General features: G+C 36.7%; 1 protein-coding gene across 1 annotated transcript in view; it reads right to left on the reverse strand.

Moving 5' to 3' along the window:
* Window positions 1–433: 433 nt before the first annotated feature.
* Window positions 434–22,932, reverse strand: part of LOC137407861 (sacsin-like) — a 218,419-nt gene continuing 195,920 nt past the window's right edge. Inside the window, exons 77-90 of the mRNA XM_068094241.1 lie at window positions 22,221–22,472; window positions 19,688–19,904; window positions 19,105–19,289; window positions 17,147–17,311; window positions 15,868–15,872; window positions 15,256–15,383; window positions 14,851–14,963; window positions 12,157–12,248; window positions 11,937–12,054; window positions 10,446–10,565; window positions 7,721–7,896; window positions 7,033–7,240; window positions 4,700–4,924; window positions 434–1,462 (exon numbers count right to left, since the gene is read on the reverse strand). Of these exons, the coding sequence (XP_067950342.1) occupies window positions 938–1,462; window positions 4,700–4,924; window positions 7,033–7,240; window positions 7,721–7,896; window positions 10,446–10,565; window positions 11,937–12,054; window positions 12,157–12,248; window positions 14,851–14,963; window positions 15,256–15,383; window positions 15,868–15,872; window positions 17,147–17,311; window positions 19,105–19,289; window positions 19,688–19,904; window positions 22,221–22,472 (2,529 nt within the window). The 3' untranslated portion in view covers window positions 434–937. The remainder of the gene's footprint in view (window positions 1,463–4,699; window positions 4,925–7,032; window positions 7,241–7,720; window positions 7,897–10,445; window positions 10,566–11,936; window positions 12,055–12,156; window positions 12,249–14,850; window positions 14,964–15,255; window positions 15,384–15,867; window positions 15,873–17,146; window positions 17,312–19,104; window positions 19,290–19,687; window positions 19,905–22,220; window positions 22,473–22,932) is intronic.

Genomic DNA, 22,932 nt, shown 5'->3' on the forward strand with positions numbered 1-22,932 from the left:
ATTACTTGCTAATTATTTCACATATAAATTTGAACACATTTATAGCTGTGTTATTTTGTTTTTTAATTTATTTGACCTGCACAAAACATTTCCCTCATGATATAAAGCTTAAAAGTTACAGTTGTTTGACAAAGTCTGAAAACCTTGAGTTGTTATCATTTTTTTCTCTTAATTCCTTTAAACTGCACAAAAACCCTTCTCATGATATGATAACTTCTCATGATATGAAGTTTGAATGTTAACTGTTGTTATACATGTACGTTAACTGTTGTTATACATGTACGTTAAATAAAAGTGAATTTTCTATGCGAAAACCTTTATTGCCCGTGCAATGCAGGACATTCACCTAGTTTTATATAATTGTATCATGCAATAGAAGTTGTGCAATAGAAGTCGAGTTATGAGCATCGATACATTGTAAGCCGTGTTAAGATAGCCGCAAGGTACACATCTCTGTTGATTCAGATTCCAGAAGAATAGTAACACAATTTTTTGCATGAAAAACTCTAATTAAATAATTCATTCATAATTGATTGTGAAAAATAAATGATAAAATAAAAACAGAGCAATGGAATATCATCAAAAATAAGAATTATGCTAGTCCTTCCAACTTTCCATAGATTAGTAAAAAAGGGTACATAACATATTCTGAGATTTGCTGTCAGGTGCTGTCAAGAGCTTGTACATATAAAAGCGGGTAGTGATGAGCATTACAACTGACAGTTGAGGTACAATAATAATAATTATGCACCAGTGAGCTTGTTACATACAAATCAAAATTAAACCAAGTCACAATCACAGACATGAGGATTGAGTAACAACAAATGAAATTCAGTCAGAGGAGATTATTGGATCACAGGCTGAGTATGTTATACCAAAGGAAATTGAGCTAGTTGTAACTAGGCACTAAGGAGGGTGTCAAAATCCACAATTTCCTCTAGTTGTTGTCAAAAGGTTTGCTAGGTGCAAGTTCTTTTTCAGTGCTAGAAACAATTCGCACCTTGACATTCAACTTTTGACAGAAGGTTTTTTTGGAATGGTTGACACGATTTTCTGATGCGCCATTTTGGTTAGAGTTTATATTTTCTCTCGCAATAGCCTCGGCAGTATCATTTTCTCTCGCAATAGCCTCGGCACTATCATTTTCTCTCGCAATAGCCTCGGCCCTATCATTCTCTCTCGCAATAGCCTCGGCACCATCATTTTCTCTAGGCTGGGTGGGATCTGATGCTGAACCTTCATGAGAAGTATCGACAGAGTCTGCGAGTGGAATACTGCTTTGTTGAACTGGTACTTCGTCGGAAGCTTTAAAAATTTTAGCTTTGCGTTTAGGAACCAATACAAGAGCCATGGAGTTGTCTACACCTTCAAAAGTAGACGATTCTTCATGCATATCCCTATCCATAGCCTCGATGAACTCAATTGAGATTCTTTGTATTAGCCTTTCACAGGAGTCTAGCACCTGGAGAAAAGATAGAAATGGAGAAATATATTATTACTATAATAATTGCTGCAAATACTACTTCAAATAATGTGACAAGCTGTGAGATAACAAGAGTGTCACCAAACAATTCAGAGAACATAGTAACAAGTTGTGAAAATATTACAATAATTGATAATTATTCAATATTAATATTAAACTCAATAAGAATTCAAACTATGAAAATATTTATTTATTTTATTAATTTAATATTAATCATTGATATTAAAAGAGGGCCATGCAATGGCTATTTGACAATTTAAAATGAAGCACCTAAGCCTGTCGATAAAAACGAATACAGTGAAACCTCTAATTGAACGCCATGCTGCTCTATTTTTCAACCTTTTCTCTATAGTGGCGGTCAATTAGAGGCGGCGTTTAAATAGAAGACTGGCGGTCTATTTTTCAAATGGCTCGGCAAAATTTTTAGAAGATAAATTTAGCCCTAACACGGGAGGCAAATGTCGCCTACATTTTGCTCTCTTTTTTGAGTGGAGCGATACCTTTTGGATGCAATAAATCTGCTAACTTCCAACTTACCTCTAACTTGTCAAAGATCTCTTAATAAATACATATGCATTGAGAAACCAAGAAACATCTCTACCATTTGATATCTATTGCTTGCAGTTGACCTGTGAGGTTATTATAGCCTGTGTCGTTTGCAATTTGTTGGCGTTTTCAATTTTTTTTTCATTCTAAAGTTGAAGACATTTTTAATTTATATTTAAATTTAGCAATCTTGCATACAAACTCATTGCACTCACTGATATGTTTGCTACAATTTGCAGCAAAAACTAGCTTTTAATGTGCAATAGAAAGTGAGATATGAGCATTGGTACATTGTAATTAAATAACATGCTATAAATCTGCATATTTATAAGTCTATTTATAAGTCTGCACAATAATAATTTATCAAATGATACAAATAAATATTCATGAACAAATGATATGAATGAATCATACTTATATTACAAAAACAAACGAAAATTAACATTTAAAAAAAAATTCTATCGCTTGATCGGATAGCTGCGTTCTGATTGTTGCTTTCGATGGAACGAACAGCTTCTAGTTGTTCAATACTTTCCCCGACATTTTTTGGCCTCAACTCTTTTTCTGCACTGCTAAACTAGTCGATGTTAGCGTTGAAACAATTTTGGCAGAGCGAAACATTTACGCGCTGAATTTAGCACAATAAAAGTATGCTCGGTAAACATAACCTTGGTCCAAAACTTGTGAGCTGGTTTTTTATGCATGTCCTTCGAAGTGTTAGGACCACGTTAAACAGAGAACTACTACTAGCCTGAAACCGTTATTGATTATTGCTATAGTAATGCTTTCAATGTTTCAACAAAAAACTTTGGAATTGGACAGCAAAAGAATTAGTTGTTATTGATATAAATGATTCATTATTAATACGATTTTGTGGACATTTTTCTACTGGTCAGTTCATATTATGGGCTCGTAAAGATCAAGTAATGTCAGTGGCATTCAATTGGAGAGTGGCGGTCTATTTTTTAACCCTTCTCTCAGGGTGGCGCTCAAATAGAGGTGGCGTTCAATTTGAGGTTTTACGGTATATTTGATCAAGTATATCTTATTGATATTTATTGCTTGCTATACAGATCACCAAATCAATGCTTGAACGTTATCTAGAGTTATCAGGCGAAACCGGTCATGCAGAGTACAAAAAGCAAGCCAAAGCAAGGCAAATGCCGAGAGACTCTAGAATAACAGTGAACGCTTAAATTGAGAAAAGCAGTTCTGTCTGTCTTTTACAAAAAGGCAGCCCTACAGGCAGGACTGCTTTTTTCTAAAGTCTTTTTGACAAAAAAGACAATCTGGTCTGGCATGAAACATCTGGTATAGTATTTTCTGGTACGAAAGACTAAAATATAATAATATAGCTATAGCTACTGTCAATTTTTTTGTTTTAAATTGAATAATTATTTATGTAACACTCATACCAAGTGAAGATACTTTTATTGTTTTATACTTGAATACCAAAAAAGATGCAGCGCGTCACAAGCACTTTGCACTGTTAGATTTAATAAAACATAACAGAAAATTAGCGAACTGTGACGGCTGCTAGCAAAATGATACTCACAGAAGGATCTCACTATGCATGAGAGGTATTTATGCATTTTATTTATCTAACCTATTGCCATTATTTTGTTAGTGTTCAATGAATACTTTTTACTCAACGAACTACCAAAAGCCGACTACCAAAACTACTACTAGCCGCGTAAGGTGAACCACAAAATAGAGTGCGGGATTACCATACTATACAATCTTATTCGTATATTCAATCAGAACTAACGAAGTTAATACAGTTGAATACAGTTAGTATCTGTGTATAGTCTCCAAGTATAGCCCGCCTGCAATATGGTTACGCACACGGTATAGCCAAGGATGTTATGCACACGGTATAGCCAAGGATGTTATGCACACGGTATAGCCAAGGATGTTATGCACACGGTTTAGCCAAGGATGTTATGCACACCGTATAGCCAAGGAATAACTACATATCCAGTAAACAAACTGTTGAAACATGACTGAAACTCAATCAAAATAAACTGAAGGCGATCAGCCATAACAAAACCCAATGATTTTGTGTTGTTATAGCCTCGATACTTAGATAGATGTCTGTGGTATAGATGTCTGTGGTATGCAATCGAGGAGTTTATGAGTGCCTACACTGGTAGAATACAGAACAAGTTACACACATAACTACATGTACTTCTATGTTTGGATGAGTGCGCTGAAAATTGTGTTATCTCTGTACTGAGAGAGTTAAACAAAGTCCACATAAGAGGAAAGTGGTCTGTCCTTGAATACTCATTATCCTAAAGAATTTAATAAAAAAATCATTGATCCATTTAAAACCTGACCCGAGAGCATTACTATTTAAAACCTGACCCGAGAGCATTACTATCTAAAACCTGGCCCGAGAGCATTACTATTTAAAACCTGACCCGAGAGCATTACTATTTAAAACCTGACCCGAGAGCATTACTATTTAAAACCTGGCCCAAGAGCATTACTATTTAAAACCTGGCCCGAAAGCATTACTATTTAAAACCTGGCTCGAGAGCATTACTATTTAAAACCTGGCCCGAGAGCATTACTATCTAAAACCTGGCCCGAGAGCATTACTATTTAAAACCTGGCCCGAGAGCATTACTATTTAAAGACATTAAAACAGAAGAAGCTAAAGCTAACCTGAGAAGCCCTTTCTTTGTCAACTAGCTCATGAGGAATCCTCGGAAAATTGTTGTTAGTCGGGTGAGTTAGCTGGTCACACGGACCAATCAGATCCTGCAGTTCTTTGGCATTGTTTGTCACTTCGATGTCATGGAGACTGCTTGAGATGAGCTTGAGATCTGTTAGATTTATCTTCTTCGAGTCGAGAGTATAGCAGCCTGCCTTGAGGGCTTTTTCCGCAGCCTAAACCAAGTAGGACAGACTACGACTTACAGTATGTATGTCCACTGATGACATATATCATTGCTGCATTAATATCATGTATGCATGAGATATTTATGAATAGCTAACAGCAGTCAGTTTGAATGGTCTGTTGGGTAAAACTAGAACTTGAAGCGAATTACATTATGATGCAGAGCAGAGGATGAAAATTGTACAGCAAGGTTCATCTGCACTAGCTTTTGCACATCCGGTGTAAAAGTATTATGATTAATTGTAATAATATTATAACGATCTCAAGTACATTTTTAGATAGCATAATCAATGATGGGATCATCATGCAAATCTTTAAACAACTTTATAAACTTTGTCGCGCATATGAAAGTGTTATAATAACTATATAATTAACAGATCTCAACTAGTGAAAAAAAGAATTTTATTAAATTAGAACCTATTGTTCACTAGCTTTGCAACTAGCACCTGTCTATGATGACATCTGACAGCTATGCAACTAGCACCTGTCTATGATGACATCTGACAGCTATGCAACTAGCACCTGTCTATGATGACATCTGACAGCTATGCAACTAGCACCTGTCTATGATGACATCTGACAGCTATGCAACTAGCACCTGTCTATGATGACATCTGTCTAACAAAATAAATGGTACTTCAAGCGAAGTGCTCTCAAGGCCTGCTCATGCGTGGCAAGTTTGCTTGAATTTTCTCTATTTAAAGGTTATAATGGGTTAATGCTATATCTTAGTCAAATATGATAACGCTATATCTTTACTGAACCGTAAGTCAAATATGATAACGCTATATCTTTACCGAACCGCAAATCAAATATAATAACACTATATCTTTACCGAACCGTAAGTCAAATATGATAACACTATATCTTTACTGAACCGTAAGTCAAATATGATAACGCTATATCTTTACTGAACCGTAAGTCAAATATGATAACGCTATATCTTTACTGAACCGTAAGTCAAATATGATAACGCTATATCTTTACTGAACCGTAAGTCAAATATGATAACGCTATATCTTTACCGAACCGCAAATCAAATATGATAACGCTATATCTTTACTGAACCGTAAGTCAAATATGATAACGCTATATCTTTACTGAACCGTAAGTCAAATATGATAATGCTATATCTTTACTGAACCGTAAGTCAAATATGATAACGCTATATCTTTACCGAACCGCAAATCAAATATGATAACGCTATATCTTTACTGAACCGTAAGTCAAATATGATAACGCTATATCTTTACTGAACCGTAAGTCAAATATGATAACGCTATATCTTTACTGAACCGTAAGTCAAATATGATAACGCTATATCTTTACCGAACCGCAAATCAAATATAATAACACTATATCTTTACCGAACCGTAAGTCAAATATGATAACACTATATCTTTACTGAACCGTAAGTCAAATATGATAACGCTATATCTTTACTGAACCGTAAGTCAAATATGATAACGCTATATCTTTACCGAACCGCAAATCAAATATAATAACACTATATCTTTACCGAACCGCAAATCAAATATAATAACACTATATCTTTACCGAACCGTAAGTCAAATATGATAACACTATATCTTTACTGAACCGTAAGTCAAATATGATAACGCTATATCTTTACCGAACCGTAAGTCAAATATGATAACACTATATCTTTACTGAACCGTAAGTCAAATATGATAATGCTAAATCTTTACTGATTAATAATACAATTAATTGTATCTATGAATTTATGCATAATGATATATTATAGTTGAATATTTATGAAAATGTAAACTTTGCTAAAGAAGTTGTTTGTATGATAATTACTTCAAGATAAACTAAAAAAATTATAGAAAAGAAGAGATTTTCGAGGTTTCTATTACCATTGTGCAACTGCAATTACAAAAAAATCAAAACACTAAAGTGTATCATACTTATTGATGATTGATGATTGATGGTAAACTGCCACAACAAAGTTTATAAAATGATGCAAGAAAAAGCAACTCTAAAAACAAAGTAGCCATTTGTGGGTAGACAACCTACATTGTACATAATAAGGGGAGTTGCTATCGGAGAACTTATATTAGGATGGAGAAAGTGTTACCTGATGTGCCTTGAAGAGTGTCCACTCAAAAGCTGGCTCCTCCACTTCAAAATCATTGTATGCTGACCTTAGATCAGCCTTGGCTTGTCTTAGCCAACGCCTTGCTTCCTCTGGAACTGGATTTCTTCGAGTCGCGTTTTTGAACTTCTCAAATTTGTCCTTGCTGCGTGCCGAGTCATAGCCTTTACTCCCGGCAGCAAACTCTGGTCTATAGCAATCAAATGACAAAAATTAAGAAAGGCGACCAGATAAAAATCACTGCAAGACATACAAATGCCAGGGTACCATATAACCCCAGTCACATCCAAAAGTACCACATAACCCCAGTCTTACCCAAGGGTACCACATAACCCCAGAGTACCACATAACACCAGTCTTACCCAAGAGTACCACATAACCCCAGTATTACCTAAGGGTACCACATAACCTCGGAGTACCACATAACACCAGTCTTACCCAAGAGTACCACACAACCCCAGTCTTACCCAAGGGTACCACATAATCCCGGTCTTACCCAAGAATACCACGTAAACCCAGTCTTACCCAAAAGTACCACATGACCCCAGTCTTACCCAAGGGTACCACATAACCCCACTCTTACCCAAGGGTACCATATAACCCCAGTCTTACCAACGGGTACCACATAACTCGAGTCTTACCCAAAAGTACCACATAACCCATGTCTTACCCGAGATTTGAAGAATACTGAGCAAAAGTCTCTTTGAGCTTATCTTCAAAGTCATTCTTTTGCTCGCCGTAAGCTTTAGCTCGTCGGTTTATAAACTCGCTCCACCAATCAGAACGATTCTCTTTGTCAGCAACAAACCCTCCGTCTTCAATGTCTTCGATGATCACTCGAATATGCTACAGAAAAAAAATATTATACTTTAATATTTGCAGTCATTTTAGTTAGTCACAAAGAACTTTGACATTTTGTCGTTCATAAAATACGAAAAAGACATAAAATGGCTTGATGAAAACGAAAAATTTTCTGATAGAACGAGGTTCTCCGGACTGCAATTGATCAGAGATAATAACAGAAGACTTAAAGCTATGCACCAACTGTTAAGTATTGCACTAATTGTATCTCAGTAAGACCTCATTCAGAAAAATGGCCATCATTTACGTGAATGAAACGGTATTTTAACACATTTCTGAATGAGTAGTCTTGTAGATTTGTAGGGAGACAAATCCAAAGCTGACACTCCACTTGGCTCCCTAAACTGCTAAGTTCTTTGTTAGTATATAACCAGCAAAGAATGCTGCTTTTGATGCCACAGTTCGTCTAGTTGTTAAACTTGCTTTTTGCTGTGTGAGAAAAATTATTATCCAGTCTTTCACCAGATGTCTTTTATTAAAAGTAACTACTAAAGTAAGTTAATATCCAGTCTTTCACCAGATGGATTTTATCAGAAGTAACTACTAAGGTAAGTTAACATCCGGTCTGTAACCAGATGTCTTTTATCAGAAATAACTACTAAAGTAAGTCAATATCCGGTCTGTAACCAGATGTCTTTTATCAGAAGTAACTACTAAGGTAAGTTAATATCAGGTCTGTAACCAGATGTCTTTTATCAGAAGTAACTACTAAAGTAAGTTAACATCCGGTCTGTAACCAGATGTCTTTTATCAGAAATAACTACTAAAGTAAGTTAACATCCGGTCTGTAACCAGATGTCTTTTATCAGAAGTAACTACTAAGGTAAGTTAATATCCGGTCTGTAACCAGATATCTTTTATCAGAAGTAACTACTAAGGTAAGTTAATGTCCGGTCTGTAACCAGATGGATTTTATCAGAAGTAACTACTAAGGTAAGTTAATGTCCGGTCTGTAACCAGATGGATTTTATCAGAAGTAACTACTAAGGTAAGTTAATATCCGGTCTGTAACCAGATATCTTTTATCAGAAGTAACTACTAAAGTAAGTTAATATCCGGTCTGTAACCAGATGTCTTTTATCAGAAGTAACTACTAAAGTAAGTTAATGTCCGGTCTGTAACCAGATGGATTTTATCAGAAGTAACTACTAAGGTAAGTTAATATCCGGTCTGTAACCAGATATCTTTTATCAGAAGTAACTACTAAAGTAAGTTAATATCCGGTCTGTAACCAGATGTTTTTTATCAGAAGTAACTACTAAGGCAAGTTAATATCAGGTCTGTAACCAGATGTCTTTTATCAGAAGTAACTACTAAAGTAAGTTAATATCCGGTCTGTAACCAGATGTCTTTTATCAGAAGTAACTACTAAAGTAAGTTAATATCCGGTCTGTAACCAGATGTCTTTTATCAGAAGTAACTACTAAGGTAAGTTAACATCCGGTCTGTAACCAGATATCTTTTATCAGAAGTAACTACTAAAGTAAGTTAATATCCGGTCTGTAACCAGATGTCTTTTATCAGAAGTAACTACTAAGGTAAGTTAATATCAGGTCTGTAACCAGATGTCTTTTATCAGAAATAACTACTAAAGTAAGTCAATATCCGGTCTGTAACCAGATGTCTTTTATCAGAAGTAACTACTAAGGTAAGTTAATGTCCGGTCTGTAACCAGATGGATTGTATCAGAAGTAACTACTAAGGTAAGTTAATATCCGGTCTGTAACCAGATATCTTTTATCAGAAGTAACTACTAAAGTAAGTTAATATCCGGTCTGTAACCAGATATCTTTTATCAGAAGTAACTACAAAAGTAAGTTAATATCCGGTCTGTAACCAGATGTCTTTTATCAGAAGTAACTACTAAGGTAAGTTAATATCAGGTCTGTAACCAGATGTCTTTTATCAGAAGTAACTACTAAGGTAAGTTAATATCAGGTCTGTAACCAGATGTCTTTTATCAGAAGTAACTACTAAGGTAAGTTAATATCAGGTCTGTAACCAGATGTCTTTTATCAGAAGTAACTACTAAGGTAAGTTAATGTCCGGTCTGTAACCAGATGTCTTTTATCAGAAGTAACTACTAAGGTAAGTTAATGTCCGGTCTGTAACCAGATGTCTTTTATCAGAAGTAACTACTAAGGTAAGTTAATGTCCGGTCTGTAACCAGATGTCTTTTATCAGAAGTAACTACTAAGGTAAGTTAATGTCCAGTCTTTATGCATTTTAATGGCATCACCTAGTTTAGAGTTATGACAATTTATGCCCCTTTGTCAAATATTACGTTTTACATAATATCTTATTATGAACTGGTAAAACAATTCATTTGTTAACGAAATAGTTAATATCCAGGCTCTGACGAAGTGACATCCAAGCTAACAAAACAAGATGCAGACTAGCCTTTGGTCTTACACCCTGATGCTGCATGCATGGTAGAGATAGCAAGGCAGCATGGCATTGCCAACTCACCTTGTGCTGTACGCTGGTAGAGAAAGCATGGTACGGGTACAGATAGCATGGCATTGGCAACTCACCTGCGTCAACTGAGTGCAAAGCTCCACCTTGCCAGGATTCTTGTCTGGGTGAAACTTTAACATAAGTCGTTTAATGATCTTCTTCCTCTGTTCTTCCGGAAGTTTCCATATTGCTCGAATCTGAAGGAGACCCAAATAGACAAATGACCTTTTGACCTTACACATATTACACAGAGTACTTGGAGGATAAAAGTTTTTTAAAGGAGTTCTTATCTAATGAATAACCTATAGAACAAAACTAACCATGACAAATGGCAATAACATTTACCAGTGATAATTATCAAAAATGATATTTTACCCGGACACTCACAGTTGGAAAAGACAGCTAAGGCGGATAATCGACAATGATAATCGACAATTGGCAATGCTAACAGAAAATGGTTTAACAATGAGCAACACAAATCCAAGTAGCAATTGATGATAACGAACATCCGCAACCAACAAGAATAACAATTAGGTCTGACAATGATCGTGTGCCAAACAATATTGCTAACAAGAATTGCATGTTTCAAGGATAGCATAGTAATGGAAAACGACAAAACATGACAGTTAGCAACAGAAACTATAATTGACTTGCTTAACTGACGAGCATGATAATAATCATAATAATAATCATAAGTGGTAATCTTGTATGGCAAATCATCCTTGACATTTGTTGGCATTCCAAGTACAGATATTTCTATAAAAGGAACTATATGAATGTATATGCCTATGAAAAACACTAAAAGTACAGATATGTCTATGCATGACACTAAATGTACATATGTCTATGCAGGGCAATAAATGTACATACATGTTTATGCAGGACACCACATGAACACATATGTCTATGGAAGGCACTAAGGTTATAGTTATGTCTATGAAAGGCACTAAGGTTAGAGTTATGTCTATGGAAAGCACTAAAGTTATAGTTATGTCTATAGAAGGCACTAAGGTTAAAGTTATGTCTATGGAAGGCACTAAGGTTATAGTTATGTCTATGGAAGGCACTAAGGTTATAGTTATGTCTATGGAAGGCAGTAAGGTTATAGCTATGTCTATGGAAGGCACTAAGGTTATAGCTATGTCTATGGAAGGTACTAAAGTTATAGTTATGTCTATGGAAGGCACTAAGGTTATAGTTATGTCTGTGGAAGGCACTAAGGTTATAGTTATGTCTACAGAAGGCACTAAGGTTATAGTTATGTCTACGGAAGGCACTAAGGTTATAGTTATGTCTATGGAAGGCACTAAGGTTATAGCTATGTCTATGGAAGGCACTAAGGTTATAGTTATGTCTATGGAAGGCACTAAAGTTATAGTTATGTCTATGGAAGGCACTAAGGTTATAGTTATGTCTATGGAAGGCACTAAGGTTATAGTTATGTCTATGGAAGGCACTAAGGTTATAGTTATGTCTATGGAAGGCACTAAGGTTATAGTTATGTCTATGGAAGGCACTAAGGTTATAGTTATGTCTATCAAAGGCTGAATAATGAGCACATAACAAACCTGTTTGTTGAGCATCTTCTGTATCTCTGACATGTTTTGCTCAGTCACTTCAGGATAGTCAAACTGAGGAATGTCTGCAAGGGTAGCCTTAGAACCAGCTTGTTTTCCAGCAGCGGGCCTTCAACATTACACAAAAGTTTTATAATACAGCACCACCTCCAAGATAAACTGGGATCCCCAGCTACACGTTAATGAGCAGTGGAGACTGCAGGGTGCTAACCTCGAGGGTTGGTAGCTGAGAGTATCAGGTTCATCCATTTTCTTCTCTGGCTCGACAGGAACTTCTGTGTACACAGTTGTCTCCTCCCAGACCTGGTAAAACACCATGAACATAATTAAACATGTGCAGACAGAGGTAAAACACCATGAACATAATTACAAACGTTCAGACAGAGATAAAACACCATGAACATAATTACACACGTACAGACAAAAGTAAAACACCATGAACATAATTACACACATACAGACAGAGGTCAAACACCATGAACATAATTACACACGTACAGACAGAGGTAAAACACCATGAACATAATTACACACATACAGACAGAGGTAAAACACCATGAACATAATTACACACGTACAGACAGAGGTAAAACTCCATGAACATAATTACACACGTACGGACAGAGGTAAAACACCATGAACATAATTACACATGTATGGACAGAGGTAAACCACCATGAACATAATTACACACGTACGGACAGAGGTAAACACCATAAACATAATTACACACGTACAGACAGAGGTAAAACACCATAAACATAATTACACACGTACAGACAAAGGTAAAACACCATGAACATAATTACACATGTATGGACAGAGGTAAACCACCATGAACATAATTACACACGTACGGACAGAGGTAAAACACCATAAACATAATTACACGCGTACGGACAGAGGTAAAACACCATAAACATAATTACACGCGTACAGACAGAGGTAAAACACCATAAACATAATTACACACGTACAGACAGAGGTAAAACACCATAAACATAACTACACATATACAGACAGATGTAAGGAATCTATAAATACGAGAGTTCTCTGACTGGATAATCTATACTATAATCCATACTAATAATATAATCCATACTATAATCCGAACAAATAATATAATCCATACTATAATCAAAACTAATAATATAATCCATACTATAATACATATCAATAATATAATCCACACTATAATCCATACTAATAATATAATCCATACTAAAACAGAAGCACTGTCTTAGGAATGACATTGCCTCGTGCAGGAGTTCGACTCTGGAACTCCAATTTACAGTCTAGCACTCTCACAACTAAATTACCTTATCACACCTGTACTTACACCTTATCACACCTGTACTTACACCTTATCACACCTGTACTTACACCTTATCACACATGTACTTACACCTTATCACACCTGTACTTACACCTTATCACACCTGTACTTACACCTTATCACACCTGTACTTACACCTTATCACACCTGTACTTACACCTTATCACACCTGTACTTACACCTTATCACACCTGTACTTACACCTTATCACACCTGTACTTACACCTTATCACACCTGTACTTACACCTTATCACACCTGTACTTACACCTTATCACACCTGTACTTACACCTTATCACACCTGTACTTACACCTTATCACACCTGTACTTACACCTTATCACACCTGTACTTACACCTTATCACACATGTACTTACACCTTATCACACCTGTACTTACACCTTATCACACCTGTACTTACACCTTATCACACCTGTACTTACACCTTATCACACATGTACTTACACCTTATCACACCTGTACTTACACCTTATCACACCTGTACTTACACCTTATCACACCTGTACTTACACCTTATCACACCTGTACTTACACCTTATCACACCTGTACTTACACCTTATCACACCTGTACTTACACCTTATCACACCTGTACTTACACCTTATCACACCTGTACTTACACCTTATCACACCTGTACTTACACCTTATCACACCTGTACTTACACCTTATCACACCTGTACTTACACCTTATCACACCTGTACTTACACCTTATCACACCTGTACTTACACCTTATCACACCTGTACTTACACCTTATCACACATGTACTTACACCTTATCACACCTGTACTTACACCTTATCACACCTGTACTTACACCTTATCACACCTGTACTTACACCTTATCACACCTGTACTTACACCTTATCACACCTGTACTTACACCTTATCACACCTGTACTTACACCTTATCATACCTGTACTTACACAAAAGGAAACACTTATTTGCATGAGTTGAGCCAACAAAAAATATGTTAACAACCCATTCTGAGCGCAGTTTCGCTGTGCAAATTCTTTTTTGCAATTTTTTGTTAGTTATGACCAGTCATGTGGGATGCATTACATAGCGCTACAAATTTTACTAATTTTAGACTTATGGACTTTGGGTGTTATGAAACATTTCATTTTTTACGCAGCTTTTTAATATAAATGTGTATTAAATGTGTTATAGCTGTTATAGCTCTCTGGGTTGTGGAACAAAGTAAATGAAATGAGGTATACTCGGAAAAACCTTGACTTTAACATACGCCTATTTTGGCATACAAAACATATCTCAGAAGACAAACAGACAAACAGGCTAGCGAATGAGTAAAAAAGGCAAAAGGATAAGAACAGAGTAAGAAAACAAATATACAAACAAAAAATTATAAGCAGATAGAGAGTGACACAGTTAGAAATAGAAAGTTGAAGACACATGAAGTCCATATACATACATGTATATACATATATATATATATATACATATACACATATAGGTATATACATATATACAGATACATATATACAAATATGCTAACAAGGTGAAACAGAAGAAATGGTAACCTCACCTCCTCAACTTTGTTTTCTTCCTCTGCATCCTCCCCCAAAGTCTCAGCTGCAGTGGTTGGCTGTTCCTCTTCAGCCTCCACAGCCTCCACAGCATCCACTTCCTCATCTTCCTCTACAATATTCAGTATGATAAAAGGTGACTCAATCCAGAACCATTGCTTAGACTCATAGATGCTAATCAGCTGAGTTATGCATGCCTAAATAGCATGTCTAAACAGCATCCAACGTTCTGCTGAGTTAAATTGGGTGCCGGTTTAATCCTTACTTGATATTCCAATTACATGTAATAAAAAGTTTGTACAACATTCTAGAAACGAATCTCAACCAAGAACAGCTAATTGTTTTCTACTCGTAACTAGCATAACTAGCAGTTACTAATTAATTCCTCCGAGTGTCGCTATTACCTTCCTCATCTTCCTCTTCGACAACCACACCCTCATCGAGCTCTGCAGTGATGAAAGACGCACCAGGACTCATGAGAAGATAATCTCCAGACTCAGTTTGCAAAAAGCTCGAATCATTGTAGACATCGCTGTAAAAAGGTGTTAAATTGTTCATAGACCATAAGAGAGTGCCGGTAGACATTGCTGTAAAAAGGTGTTAAATTGTTGATAGACCATAAGAGAGTGTTGGTAGACATCGCTGTAAAAAGGTATTAAATTATTGATATACCATAAGAGAGTGCTTGTAGACATCGCTGTAAAAAGGTGTTAAAATGTTGCTAGACCATAAGAGAGTGCTTGTAGGTAAAAGTAACAAAAACGAGCTACTTTGTCAGACACAAGGAACTGTTGACTATATCAGAGTGTTCAGTTGGACTTGTTCATAGTCTAGTGTGACAGAAGCTGGCTAGCCACCAACTCAAGCCAGCCGGTTTAAGGGCCAGCTGGATAAAAGTCATTATGTTAGCTAAAGACCAGCCGGCCTTCCTTGAGACGGAGGGGGCGGAGTCCGGCCATCCTTGAGACAGAGGGGCGGGGTCCAGCCTTCCTTAAAACGAAAAGGCGGGGTCCGACCTTGCCTGGGACAGAGGGGCGGGGTAAAGAAATAGAAAGGATTGTGGTGCCTTTTCTCGACGTGTAGATACAGAGAAGAGGGTGAAGGAGACACAGACTTACATTGTATTAACACTCTTTATAGTAACGTGTTAACTTTTGATTGATAAAATACATGCTCATAGTAAACTCAGAGTAGTTGACTTTTTATTCTTCTAGTGAGGAGAGGTGAAAGGTCGGGCAGGATCCCTACAGATCCTAGAGCGGAGGGAGCCCAACGAAAGCCCAACCCCACACAGCTTGTGCAGACATTCTATTTCAATATATTTTATCGCTTCTCAAACATCAATACAAGAAATGTGACACTCTGAAGTAGAGATGGCACGATTCAACATATACCAGCCAATCCATGTGCCAAAAAACTGTTGCTCTCTACATAACAAATAGCGCAAGTTTGAATCCTGATGGAAGTAATATTTTCATAACATCCAACCATGGCTTAAAACACACGGACAGACACGGCCCTTATTATAGTAAAGATTATGCAGCTATACATTAAAAAATTTATTCATGTTTTTACTGGTTAAAAATATCATTAACAGAACATGTTAACTAATACTAAACAGGGATCTATTATTTTACAGCAAGCATATTTTTAGAACTGCCCTTGACAAGAAATTCACAATGACGAAGCTATGCAGCTGCATTAACTCTTACTTGTGTTTGAAAACATGAAAACTCATTAATAATTTTATCGTCTTGTCAAACTCAAGTTATAAATCACTTTATTTCTGTTCAGAATCAAACCAAATGACAAATTAGCAAAGACCTCTACAGAGAGTCTCTGTCACTAATATTTGAGTATTTAAATAATCAGTGAGTCGAACTCAGCCACACAATGAGGTCTACAGCCATTCCAGCAACAAACTTTTGTAATGAGACACAATGAAGTCTACAGCCATTCCAGCAACAAACCTTTGTAATGAAACACAATGAGGTCTACAGCCATTCCATCAACAAACCTTTGTAATGAGACACAATGAGGTCTACAGCCATTCCATCAACAAACCTTTGTAATGAGACACAATGAGGTCCACAGCCATTCCATCAACATACCTTTGTAATGAGACACAATGAGGTCTACAGCCATTCCATCAACAAACCTTTGTAATGAGACACAATGAGGTCTACAGCCATTCCATCAACAAACCTTTGTAATGAGACACAATGAGGTCTACAGCCATTCCATCAACAAACCTTTGCAATGAGACACAATGAGGTCTACAGCCATTCCATCAACAAACCTTTGTAATGAGAGGTTACTGGGCTTCTTTTTCTCGATGACTCGGTGAAGTCTGTAGAGGTCGAGAGAGGAAACAATTACGGGAAGTGAATCTTCTCCGATATTGATTCGATATCGGTCGAAGAACTTCTGCGTATTTCTGTCATACTTAGCACACTCAACCTATAAGCAGAAAAACCCCTTGATGGTATGCTGAGAAAACTTTTGAACTTAAAATTTACTTCTAATTTGTGGTAGCAAAATGAAGAACAAAAGCGATATAGGCAAAGTGCAACTTCTTACCAAACTAGCATACATTCAAACACTGCGTGAATGAGACATATTCTACCCTAGGACACTTATATTTCGCTAGTATTTAGTTTCGTGAGTAGCATACAGAGTAAAATTTCGCTGGAACTTAATTTCGCAGCTCTGATGAGTGCGAAAATATAGTGATGTGAAAATAAATTCAGTGGAACAAACATTAGATTCCTCAGGTCCAGTTCGCTGGTACGAAATATTTTTCAATTTGGGACTACCGTACTGTTTGGACTATAAACCGCACCTCTATATAAGCTACATGTGCTTTATTTTCCAAAAACGATAATAAAACAATACATAAGCCGCACCTTACTATAGGCCGCAGAACTAAGGACTGTGCTTTTTAACGCCATTTAAAACGGAACAGTGCAGAACGGCACAGTTTCGTATTATCCGACGCTTTTTAACTTAGTGCCTAACGGCACAGTACCGTGAGGCATTGTTTCGTATTTTCTTTCACAGCTAAAAATGCACTAATTGGAGATTCCCGTTAGTGCGCCTTAGCGGTGAAAGAAAAAGCCACAGAATAAGCCACAGTGATTAGCCGCACCCTTGTAGGCCTACCTATAAGCCGCTAGGCTCAAATCATCAGAAAAAAGTAGCTGCTAATTGTCCGAAAAGTACGGTAGTTTGTATTTGTGAACCGCAGGTAGAAATGTGTAGGCTAGATCAATAATGTAATTTGATTGCTTGCTGCCATTTGTTTCCTAGACTATCAATGACGTCAAAGCCGCAGTGACTGATTGGTACCAATATTAGAACTCAAGTATTTATAGCACGCGGTGCCGCGGTGGCCACGGCACCGGGTTGTTATTGCTTTTGGTTGGTAATAAAATTCATCACCACAATAATTATTATTCAATTTTATGACTTTTCCTACCAGACTGCCATCCTCATCAGTTACAAATTCAATGACTAAACTAATATCATCATCTTCTTCATTTGTCTAGGCTTTTCCAAAAAAAATTTATTATCTTAATTTGTTTTGCCAAGCTGCTCAGTCGGTGTATTAGCTATAATGAGTTTAGCAAAACTTGCCCAACGAGCCAACCACACACGAAAATTGCCTGCATTTCTAATATGCCGATTTTATTGTGAATATCAATGAAGAAATCCATTTATTTTCGCGTTTTCGCTCGTTCGTTATGATAGTTTAGTTTCGCTCATGAAATTTTCGCGAGAGGCTGTTGCCGCGAAAACGCGAAAGTTAGATGCCGCGAATACATAAGTGTCCTAGGGTATGTATACATATATACAATAATAATAACCTACATAAATAATAATCTCAGACATGGAAAGTGCCTCAAGATAACACAATGTAATCACCATACATAACATTGTTGGTATCGCCAGACTACTAATTGCTTACCATTTTTATGCTCTAAAACATAATAAATTGCAAAATAATGTTTAATATAAACATAATATGTTTATACGAATATATAATCAATATGATCTAATTATAAGTCAAATTTAGTTAAAACAAAAATACCTAATTTTGTCATTACAGATGTATTAACAGTAAATATACAGCAATTGATGCAAGTGAGATGCAGGACAACTCTCAGGAGTACTAGACAGCACAGTTATGGTAGTGAACATAAGCAACAGAACGTACGGGAAGCAGATGTGAAAAGTACAACTAACATACTTACTGGAAGCTTTTCTATGACTGTAGCATAGATGTATGTAGCTGAACCTTTCTGATTGTACATCTCAGGATCATCCAATTCAAAGCCAACATATTCTTCTGTCTCAAAGTCAACAAAGTCTTGCTTTAGAAGGTGGTGTAAGTCAAGAGGAATGAATGCACCGGGTGGCTGCAGCGTAGGCCCCTTTACTATAATACAATTGTAGATACTAAACTAAGTTCCAGAACAAACATTCAATTACAAATATATTACAGCCGCTAAATTAGCTAGTTGAATAGATTGCTAAAACTACCAAGTGTAAGATATGTGTTAAATTTAAAGACTGGTTGAACAAGTACAATATCCGCTTGTCAATGTTGGTATTTGGAAAAAAAGAAGAAAAAATCCACAAATCAAACAACAATAAAAAGACTATCAGAAAAGAGTAAACAACATAAAAAATTACAGTGAAGTTTTCATGAGAAAATGAAAGAGATAAAATGGAGGAACTGAGCAGCAGCAGTAACTATAATTAAGGAAAATGGCTAAAAATACAATTAAAACAATAACATAGTTAGAAATCAATAAAAGGAGAAAAAATACATACCAGAGTGGTGATCCTGACGAATGCGAAGTTTGTCGAGTGTCAGTGGAATCTCATAAGCGGCGCAGCTGAGGATGGGGTGGAGATATATGATAGAGTTCTGTAGGAGACCACCCGCTATTCTATTCACTATTTCAGCGACCTTAACAAGCAGCTGGGGAGTCACCTCAGCATCCGTATGCACATAGAGGCACCACTCAGTCTTTTTAGAGTCACAAGTCTACCAAGAGAGTTGTCAGACATAAAAATCCTTCAAGAAGAGAGCAAATCAAGTTTTGTCGATTTTAATCTTGATGCATTCCCTACTAGATACCACTTTAGTGACAGGCGGCATCACTTATTCCTTACTAGACACCCCTTTAGTGACAGGCAGCATCACTTATTCCTACTAAACACCACTTTAGTGACAGGCAGCATCACTTATTCCCTACTAGACACCACTTTAGTGACAGGCAGCATCACTTATTCCCTACTAGACACCACTTTAGTGACAGGCAGCATCACTTATTCCCTACTAGACACCACTTTAGTGACAGGCAGCATCACTTATTCCCTACTAGACACCACTTTAGTGACAGGTGGCATCACTTATTCCCTACTAGACACCACTTTAGTGACAGGCAGCATCACTTATTCCCTACTAGACACCACTTTAGTGACAGGAAGCATCACTTATTCCCTACTAGACACTACTTTAGTGACAGGTGGCATCACTTATTCCCTACTAGACACCACTTTAGTGACAGGAAGCATCACTTATTCCCTACTAGACACCACTTTAGTGACAGGTGGCATCACTTATTCCCTACTAGACACCACTTTAGCGACAGGCGGCATCACTTATTCCCTATTAAACACCACTTTAGTGACAGGTGGCATCACTTATTCCCTACTAAACACCACTTTAGTGACAGGAAGCATCACTTATTCCCTACTAGACACTACTTTAGTGACAGGTGGCATCACTTATTCCCTACTAGACACTACTTTAGTGACAGGTGGCATCGTTTATTCCCTACTAGACACCACTTTAGTGACAGGTGGCATCACTTATTCCCTACTAGACACCACTTTAGTGACAGGTGGCATCACTTATTCCTACTAGACACCACTTTAGTGACAGGTGACATCACTTATTCCCTACTAGACACCCCTTTAGAAGCCGCTCAATATGTCATTAGGAACAAAGGTGTTGTTTAATTTGTACAAGGAGTAGAGCAATAAGTTATTTTTTACTAAAAGTAAACAACAAAATGGCAATTCATCTGACCAATTATTATGCTTATTTAAAAAACTGTGAATATGAAAAATGAATTAGTTTGTTTCAGTACTTTTAGTCAACAAGATAGATGCTGATCCCAACAAAAGTACAGTTCAAATTTGTGCATAAGATAATGCAGATATATTATTGGGACTTTGAGTATTGATTTAGTAGTAAAATATCAGTGAATCTGATGAATCAGGTGATGACGGTGATTTTGCTGTAGCTAATGTTTCTAGGGTAAGTCGGACAAAGAGTAATATTTTTTGGCAAACTTTTGACTTTTTTATCTCGGCTTAAAAAATTAGTACCACTTCTTATGCTCGTTAAAAATGTAGTTCACAGTTCTTCTTGTAGAAAAAAAAAATTTTGATCACTCTCATCTTTTTCGTAGCAATTATATTAATACTTTTTAAACAAAGGTAAAAAATGTCGGAGCACATCCGCAAAAGGAAAGTTTCAAAAATTTAACGACTTCACAGCTAATAAAATACAATTAAGAGTTGAGTATATTAATAAAACAGCTCTAAAAGGTAAAAAAAAGAAGCAAATATTTATGAATCAAATAAAACTCTTTCTTCCTAAGAGAGTTACACCACCTTGCTCACAGTTAAAGTGGCCTACAAAGAGAGTTACACCACCTTGCTCACAGTTAAAATGGCCTACAAAGAGAGTTACACCACCTTGCTCACAGCTAAAATGGCTTACAAAGAGAGTTACACCACATTGCTCACAGTTAAAGTGGCCTACAAAGAGAGTCACACCGCATTGCTCACAGTTAAAGTGGCCTACAAAAAGAGTCACACTGTTGTATCAAAAGAAGTCTTACTAATAGAATTCCCCCATCTTACTAACGTAGTTACACTTCTCTACTAACGCAATAACAGAAAATCAATATTTACCACAAAGTATATGGTACAAATTTAGAAGCTACCAGATGCTATAAATAGATATATCCGGTGTCAATCTTTCATATAATGTGAGCCATGTCCGTCTTTCCATCATAACCAAGTGAGTAAAAAAGATTGCATCCTATAAGATTCAAACTCACAACTTTAGGCTCTGCTGCTTGTCGGGCTACCAACTGCCCATATCTACTAACTGCTGGCATTTCAGAATATTTTCAGAATAATTGTGTGGCTATTTATTACACCTGAAAATCTCTCACGGCACTTGGGACTGCCATCGTACTAGTGAGTAGGTAAAAACTATTACGTGAAATAGCTGCTCCGCAGTTATAGAGTTATCCAACCAAAGCAATAAGAGTTATCCTACCTTAGTTATAAAGCATTCAGCGTCGCTCTCAGATCCTGCAATTTTCTCTCCATCATACTTGAGATATGTGATAAGCTTCTCGACAGCATGCACTCGTATGCTTTTAAGTGACTTTTGAACGACCTTGAGAGCTGCCGACTTTGGTTTCTCTGCCCTCTCCATGTGGTCATGTCTGATGAGGCGAAGGATTCCGGCTGTAAACTCGGTAGAAGTGAGACGACTCCTGAGGATCTGCGCAGCACCGCTTGAAGACTGCGATACAAAAATTGTGAACATTTAAACGACACAAATTAAAACTTTAATAGAAGGCTTTATTCATCCTATGGCATACAGCGAGTTGCTGCTTTGAGCATCGAGATGTCTTAGATAATCTGGTTGTTTAATCGGGTTGAGTGGGATAATCTGTGAACAGGAAAAAACCTCAGAGATCACCCTTTATAACCTTCATATAACCTTCCTGAGTGATACAGAAGTAAAACTTGAACCAACCAGATGGGTCCAATGCATTAAAGCTGTTCAGGCTCTTAACTGCGTGTACTGAAAATCTTCTGCTAGAAATTATGAGTGCAGAACTTGCTAGCTGCAGGAAAATGCGAAATAACTTGGAAATGACCTTAAGGGGCTTTTTCCAACAAAACCTTTTTGATGAAAAGCAAGGAAAATGTGTCACCATTAACTATATTAACTATATTAAATATAGTCAAAAGGTCTA

Source organism: Watersipora subatra, chromosome 11 (genome assembly GCF_963576615.1).
Source record: "Watersipora subatra chromosome 11, tzWatSuba1.1, whole genome shotgun sequence".
In the NCBI taxonomy this organism is placed as follows: domain Eukaryota; kingdom Metazoa; phylum Bryozoa; class Gymnolaemata; order Cheilostomatida; family Watersiporidae; genus Watersipora; species Watersipora subatra.